The sequence below is a fragment of the Mus pahari genome, chromosome 5, assembly GCF_900095145.1.
Source record: "Mus pahari chromosome 5, PAHARI_EIJ_v1.1, whole genome shotgun sequence".
In the NCBI taxonomy this organism is placed as follows: domain Eukaryota; kingdom Metazoa; phylum Chordata; class Mammalia; order Rodentia; family Muridae; genus Mus; species Mus pahari.
The window spans coordinates 82,795,651-82,804,134 of NC_034594.1; the positions used below are offsets into that span (position 1 = coordinate 82,795,651).

Consider the following 8,484-nt stretch of genomic DNA (forward strand, 5'->3'; position numbering starts at 1 on the left):
TCTGCCACAGTAGGTAAGGAGTAGGTAAGGATGTCTGCCAAAGTAGGTAAGGATGTCTGCCACAGTAGGTAAGGAGTAGGTAAGGATGTCTGCCACAGTAGGTAAGGATGTCTGCCACAGTAGGTAAGGAGTAGGTAAGGATGTCTGCCACAGTAGGTAAGGAGTAGGTAAGGATGTCTGCCACAGTAGGTAAGGATGTCTGCCACAATAGGTAAGGACGTCTGCCACAGTAGGTAGGGAGTAGGTAAGGACGTCTGCCACAGTAGGTAAGGAGTAGGTAAGGACTTCTGTCACAGTAGGTAAGGAGTAGGTAAGGTTGTCTGCCACAGTAGGTAAGGATGTTTGCCACAATAGGTAAGGACGTCTGCCACAGTAGGTAGGGAGTAGGTAAGGACGTCTGCCACAGTAGGTAAGGAGTAGGTAAGGATGTCTGCCACAGTAGGTAAGGATGTCTGCCACAGTAGGTAGGGAGTAGGTAAGGACGTCTGCCACAGTAGGTAGGGAGTAGGTAAGGATGTCTGCCACAGTAGGTAAGGAGTAGGTAAGGACGTCTGCCACAGTAGGTAAGGAGTAGGTAAGGATGTCTGCCACCAGGACTGATGACCTAAGTTTGATTTTAGGAACCATTCAAGAGAAAATGAGAACAAACTCCTCTGACCGCCCACAAATGTTATGGCACATGCATGTGTACACACACACACACACACACACACACACACACACACAAGAACAGACGAAGGGACAGACTGATGGGGTTGGGATGAGATTCTGGTATTCCCCAGATCTCAGCAGTTTTATATGGAAAACAAACATTTAGGAGTGGCTCACCTTCCGATTTTACTTTATGTTCTCTGCAAGGTTTTTACTACATTTCTGCGATTTTCTCTGCCTGGAAAGCATTCACCATTCTTCTTCAAGTACACAGAATTTTACAGTGAAAGAAAACCACAAGCTTATAAGCACACAGACCTGGATTCTAAACTAATCCCAACACTAATTTACAGCATCTCTCTTTGGGCACACCACCACCTCAAGAAGCTCGAGTTTCTAATACTGTGAAACTGGAGTAACACTGGCCTTGAAGAGTTGTTCTGAGGAGTCAATGAGACCACATCAAACACTGAGCCAATTATAGTTAGTGCTTATTTTATCGGAGATCACATCACCTCAGAGAAACATGTCTTATTTATCCTTGGAAGAGTGAGCTACACCCTTCTGGGATGCCAGCTCACACTAACCTCTAACTCTGTTATAATCTTATGGAATTGTATTTAAATTCTGGTGGGATTTCGTTGTTGTTTAATTTTTTTTTTTGTTATTTGCATTCTGCATTAGATTAAAAGTATCCATTTACAAAGATTTTTACTTTGTTCCTTGGGGAAATTACTCATTTAACAATTCTTCACCAAAATTTCCTTGGTTAGAAAGCTGAAGTCTTACGGAGAAAAACCACACTTAACTAACCACTAACACAACTGTAGCTCAACATCCCTCTTTCTTATCACTCACAGGTATACTTTTACTATTTTTCAGTCTCTATCTGGCTCACTGAAAAACATCCATCAATCCACTTAACATACAATGAATTCTGGTTACAGAATCCAACTACAAATGTTGAAAAATAAAGATGAGTACCACAAATGAAATCATCTTTAATATCTAAAGGAAAACCTTTACCAATTAACGAATACATTCACAAAAGCAAAAGCAAAATAAACAACAAATCCACTAACCAACCCCCAAAACCACCAAAACGAAACCCCAGCATTTTCTGAATAGGGCTACAAAATATAAGGTTACAAAACCTCTGTGGAAAAAAATATATACATTAATCGTGAAGTCACTCTTAACTCTTAAAAAAAATGAGCCATGGTTGCATTTAGACTTTATAAGAAACAGCAAATATTCATACTCTCTTAGGTAGAGTTGCAGGATAAGACCCACTAAATAAACCCCTACTCCCAGTCTTTGTGTGGAGTGATCCTATTCAAATGCCCTTCCTTTGGGTGGAATTTCTTCAGAACTAATTATCCCATTTTAAGGAAATACGTTTACATTATCATTGTTACTTATATCAGACACTGAACAAATTTTGACTACCAGAAACAAAAAACAAAACAGTACCAATATTTAAGGGTACTTTGTTCTACTCCTTGGTAAGAAACTAACTAACCTATTTGGCTAGAAGTCTTGGATATCCTTCTGGACCCCATTGATGAACCAAGGATGATGGGAGACACAGCGTTACAATCATTTGCCAATGCACACCGTTCCATGAAGCAGCAATACCTCTTTCTAACATTAGCTGTCTCAGGAATCCGAAAGGCACCTAGAAAACACTGCGTTTTTGTTTTGCGACGAGGGTGGGAAGGATACAGATTAAAATACTCTCTGATCTTAAATATAGTAATTTGGGAGAACATACTCTTAATGAATTCATGGGGATGGTGTGTTGGCCCGCTAAGGGTCTTGGACTAATCACCGGATACCTGGACGTCTTTGTTTATCAGCGTATGGAACTGAGAAGGGAAACCTTATTCTAAACTGGTCCAGAGTACAGCTTGGGGAAACCAAAAAACAAAAACAAAAAACAAACCACTTTTTCTTTCTTCCTGGTAGACAGACTGGAGCTCTTCCTGATTGGGGAGATCAGCCCAGTTCGGCCCAAACTCCGCTGTTTTGTTTTCCAATCTCACAAGCAAACCAAGAGTCCCACAGAGCGTGAGGCCGAGGCGACGCCAAGGCCGGCCCCTCGGGGAAGCGCCCCTCCGCCCCGTCGGGTCTGCGCGGCCCCGCCCTCCTCCGCCGGGGACAGGGACAGGGGTGCGGTCGCTTCTCCGTCCCCCGCCCCCACTCCGTCCCCGCGGGCTCCGGCTCTCCAGAGGAGCCCAGAAGGACCGCCGTACCTGGAGGTTGGTGTTCGTGGACGCCATGGTGGAGAGCCGAGGGGTCCCCTACAGACAAGGCCGGCCCGTCGGCCTGCAGCAGCGCCGTCGAGTCGCTCCCGGTCACCGCCGCAAACCCTGCGGAGGATGGCGGCTCTGAGACCCTCAGCGGCAGCCCCGGCTCCCGAGCCGTAAATCCAGCAGGAACTCCGGCAGCCGCCCGACCCTCCGCACAAAACTTCCGTAATTTTCAACCCCTTAGGCCCTCTGGTCCCGCCTCTGGCCCGGGCACTTCCGCTTCGTCACCCGCACACGCGCTAACCAGTCACCCAGGATGCGTTTCGCCACAGATGAACTCTCGCGAAATGAGAACAGGAAGCCGAGATGCGGAAGTCAGCCTAAACGCACGTGTGGGATTCTGGGTTGAAGTCTGGTGCTGAAGAGGGACGGCAGTCGTTAAAGCAGAAAGGTGTGACAAAAGTGTGTAGCTCAGCTAATGGAGCAGATATTAATATTTTAGTTTTACTAAGCAATATTACAGTCATTTAAGATGCTACTAGAGAAAACCGGGTGACGAATACGTTGGAATTCTCTTTTTTTTTTTGCAACTCTTCTGCAAGCGTTTCAAACTAAGTTTTTCCTTTTGAAATTACTGCGATCTGCTCCTTATATTCCAGCACAATAAACTACCTATTGTATAGGTATAAAATGATAAAATGTAAATGGAGCCTTCAGCCCTACTGACTAGTGTTTTCGGTACTGGGACTCACTTTGCACAGTACCAGAGGAGAAAGGTAGCCATGACCCAGCTACAAACCCTGCGACCTACAATGGTGAACTGCCTGCAGATGTGCTGGCTCAATACTGGTATAAATGTAGGAATAGCCAGCCACTCTCTGACTGTATTTAAGGCCCATCTATATGGGATGGAACCCAAGCTTCACAAAACTGCTTGGGTAGCCATGAACTTTAGACTGGATAATCATGGTCATAGGAGAAAACCAAATACTGTTGTTCTGATAAAAGAACACAGCAATAAAAATGACTCCCGACAACATTCTGCTACACCCATAGGCCGGTGATTCACTCTCCAATCATCAAAGGAGTTTCCTCTTGTAGTATATGGGAACTAACCAGTGACCCGGAACTGAACAGTCAGTGTTCAGTGAGAGACCTTATGGGCTATCTCCATCACGCCCTCCCCCTCAGAGCAAAGAAATCTAGAAGAGGAGGAAAGACTAAGAGCCAGAGGAGTTTGGATGACTCCAAGGAAGCAAGGACTTCCAGACACAAAAGGACTGAAGAGCAGGGTTCAAGTCAGATGGGGTCCCAGCACCGAAAGGGAGAAGTGGATCAGGGCTCCCATCCTAACCAAGAAACTATCTGCAATTGACACCCACTCCCAAAGGAAAACTTAATTTTCTCCAATGAAGCCTTACTGGGCATATAAACCAAACTTAAGGACAGGTCCTAGGCCAACACAAAACAAACTCAACGGTATTTTTGTAGACCTTTTTTTCTTATACTTTGAACATTCTTTTCTACCTTTTTTTTTTTCGTATATATTATAGTTTCTAATTTTGTGCTTTTATGGAATGTGTGTGTGTGTGTGTGTTTCTTTGGGTTCTTTTTCTTCCTGGTTGCTTTCTAAAGAGAAAGAAAGCAGAACATAAAGGTGGATGGGTGGGAATGTGGAAGGGACCTGGGAGGAGTTGGGGAATGAAAAATCATAATCACGATATATCGTATGGAAAAACTTTTCAATAAAAATGAGATAGAAGTTGACTTTATATGTATAAAGATTTACAAAATACCTTTGTATATATTTTCTTACTGAATTCTATGAGAAATGTGTCTGATTTTTATAAATGAAGCTAATTGGCTGATCAAGAAAGCACATTGCATAGCTGGATCGTAAACTTAGGTCACTTATCTCCAAGGGCAATCTCATCTGAGAACTGATTCAAGCAAGTGGAGGCTGAATGAACCCTGACTCTGGAGGAGAGGCTCAGTTCCGATCACGTGAACAAGGATGCCCTAGAGAAGTGTAATCTGAACCGAATCTCAAATTCTTAAATTGATTTCCATAGACCAGGCCATTTCAGACAGCAGTCAAAGCAAGAATGAATGCACAAATGAAAGCCATCCAACGTGTTTGTGGGAGGCTGGCATGCAGGAAGCAAAAATACTTTGGAAAAAGAGTGGCTGGAAATGAAGTTAGAAATACATCAGCAGGCACTGATGCGTGCTTAGTGCTTCATGCATTAGGCTTTTCTAGAAGGCAGACAGGGTTGCAGAAGCCCTGCATTGTTGGTCTTTTTAGACTTTATTTCTGGTGAAGTTGTGATTGGTGGGATGTTGGCTTTATGAAGATAGATGTGGGTTTTGTAGAATGGACCGAGAGAAAGCTGGTAATAGGACAAAGTAAGAGGCATCTTGTTTCTACACTTTAAGAAAGAGGCCATAGAGCCAACAGGATGTTCCCCCTTCCTGGAGTACAAACCTTTCGTCCTGACTCGAGGGCTTTGGTTAATAGTAGGTCATCTTCCTCAATTGCTTCTGATTAACTCAGCTTGTTAAATAAACACACAGAGATTCTTCAAGTGCCTGTTCCAATGTCATTTCCTTATGACGTCTTGGAAGTGTCATTATTCTCACTATATCTTGGCACTTGAATTCCCTAGATGTTGTGCACTAAGAGCTTGTGTGTCACAAATAAGAAAAATCTGTTACTCCCATTTTCATACAGTATCCTATCTTTTGAGGGGTAAAATCTCCAAGGTCACACTGCTTTAGAGCACAATTCCCTGGGCACTAAACCTTCCATGTTTTATAACTCTCTCTGCCCTTACATTGACATACACCCACAGATTACGTGCTTAATTAATGTTAATTAAACAAAAACCCATCCCTTTCCTCAAGGGAAACCTTTCAGGGAAGCACTTTCAGACCTCAGGAGTTATGGAAAATGGGCAGATCAGTGGAGCTCACAGAGGCATTTTTGGATTCAGCCCTTCTACGTGAAATTTAGTTTCATAACGACAAAATTCATCTCAGTCTTAAATCAAAACTTTAAAGGAAGCACTTAACAATAAGACCTTCCCCATAGCCAGCACAATCATCCATGTATACCCAGAAGTCAGGTTTCTGCTTGTTGAGTTTCCAACTCTTCCATGGCCTGGGATACAACTAGTAAGCAGGCCAAGTGCTGGCAGGGCTAGTCTGTGAACGAGGTGACTCACCTGCGTTATCAGGCTAGAAACCTGTTGGCCCACTTGCAGTGGCATACTTCTCTGAGTATCCTGAAGTACTGTGAAAACCATGCCCTCTCTCAACTTAGGTTATTTGTTCTATTCCTTAAAAACGGTCTTTATTTTATTGACTTGTGTGGGTGTTTTTGTCTGCATGTCTGTCCATGTACTCCGTGCTTGCCTGATGCCTGTGGAGGTCAGAAGAGGTGCCAGATCACTAGAGCTGCAGTTACTGACTACTGTGATACAGATGCTGGGGTGTATTGAATCTGGATCCTCAGAGGGAGCAGCGAATGCTCTTCTGCATCTCTCTAGCCCTTCATTTTATTCCTATGCAGCCATAAGAATAAAGCCATAAGGAGTCTTGGGAGGTGAGGTGTGGGTTTTGTAGTCAACCTATCATTGTCAAAAAAGGATTTATTCTCACTTGCATGCATGTTTCTGTGTGTGCAGGTGTCCATGGGGGCCAGAAGAGAGCACTGGATCCCCTGGAACTAGAGTATAGGTTGTTGGGAGCTGAGCCACTTGGTGTAGATGCTGGGAACTCAACTTCAGGAAGAGCAGCGATCATTCGTAACTGCTTGAGCAGCCCACACAGAAGTTTAAAAATGCTTTTCAAATATTAATTAGCATATGCTTGTTGGAGATTGGTTCTAATGCTTTGATTTAGTTGGCAATCTGCGTCTCCAGACATTGAAGGTCCTTGTCCCCAATTGGTTTTTGATTGATCAATAAAGACACCAACAGCCAATGACAGCGCACAGGATGGGACACCAGAGTTGCTCAGGTAGGACACAGAGAGGAACAGAGCAGAATCTCCATGACTGGGAAAAGGAGGATGGGACACATTAGTGGCAGGAGACAAAGCCAACAAGCCATGTGAGTGGCCACTGGCCACTTCTCCTATTGGACTTTAGGCAGCAGAGGAAAGTTTAGGAGTGTCCAGCATTTGAGGTCACCAAGGCATTTTAAAAATCAGTTAATGTGTGTGTGTCTTTCATTTGAGGATCCAAAAAAATAGCTCCTGGGCGGATGCGCATGTGCTGTCTGCTGGGAGCACAAAGCAGAGTAGCAAAACTCCACAAGGGATTTCAACATGGCATTTTCATATAGGTATGTAGTCTTATTTTATCATATGTATACCCACTTCCTTTCCCCAATTAGCCTCCTTGCTACTTTAATATATTTTCAATGTGTGCATGTGTGTGTTGCCTATTGAAGTTTATTAGGGTTGTCTATAGGAGTATGGGTGGAAGCTGTATACATGCACCGGTTCACCTCACCAGTGGCTACATTACTGAAGAAAAAGGACATGGTAGCTTTAATTTTCTATTTAGCATAACTTCAGAGTGACGTTTCCTGTTGTCTTTATACGGGTAAAAATCCATTATGGTAGCTGTCACTATCTCAAGATACAATTGTGGATTGAAGGCATGTGATGGTTAGTCCCAGTTGCCAACTGGATGAGATCTAGAGTCACCTGGGAGTTAAGGCTTACCCATACCTGTGGGAGATTGTCTTGATTAAGTTAATTGAGGTTGGAATACCTGCCCACTTTGCATGTTATCATTTCTTATACTCAGAGAATGAATGGTTAAAGGCCCCTTTACCTAAGCTAAGCACAGGTATTCATTGCTTTCTTCTTTTTGATGAAGGATGCAAGTGAGCAGCTGCTTCTAGCCTCTGCTGCTCTCTCTCGATCATGGAGAGCTGTATTTCACTTTAAGCCTAATAACCTCTTCTCCCTTAGGTTGTCTTATTGATTATTTTGTCACAACTACAGAGAAGAAACTAGGACAGATATTGGGATAGAATAATCTTTTAGTTAAAAAAACCCAACCTTCATGTACTTGTTAGCATACAGTTTAGCATAGCGTTGCAGAAGTGGAGCCTAGGTTCAGTCATAGAATGTTCCAGCACTGAATAGCACAATCTTCCAAATAGTGACTGTAATCATTAAGCTAATGATTATTGGTATAAGCAACACAATTTTGTGTACTGTTATCTGAGCTTTCTGAAAATGTCTAGGAACTATGGTACATGCTACTGATTCATGTTTCCATTTGACTTTTAAACCAGGTCACCTCAACAGGGTTAAACAGAAATACAATTAACACAAAATAAGAATAGTAGTCACATGTATACCAGAGAAGAGTAAAAGCTGACTTTTTTCAAACTCTTTCTTTCTTTCTTTCTTTCTTTCTTTCTTTCTTTCTTTCTTTCTTTCTTTCTTTCTTTCTTATTTTAGAAACAGGGTATGATGTTTGATTTAAAAAATCAACTTCATGGGATTTATGCATAAGTTAATGTACCATGTGTGCAGAGACAAGAAGAAGGGGCAGATCTCC

At 43.0% G+C, this 8,484-nt stretch overlaps 1 protein-coding gene across 1 annotated transcript in view; it reads right to left on the reverse strand.

Moving 5' to 3' along the window:
• The window catches only part of Vps4b (vacuolar protein sorting 4 homolog B), a 26,744-nt gene extending 23,526 nt beyond the window's left edge, over positions 1-3,218 (reverse strand). The window contains exon 1 of the mRNA XM_021197577.1: positions 2,907-3,218. Within this exon, the coding sequence (XP_021053236.1) occupies positions 2,907-2,933 (27 nt within the window). The 5' untranslated portion in view covers positions 2,934-3,218. The remainder of the gene's footprint in view (positions 1-2,906) is intronic.
• Between the last annotated feature and the right edge of the window lie 5,266 nt (positions 3,219-8,484).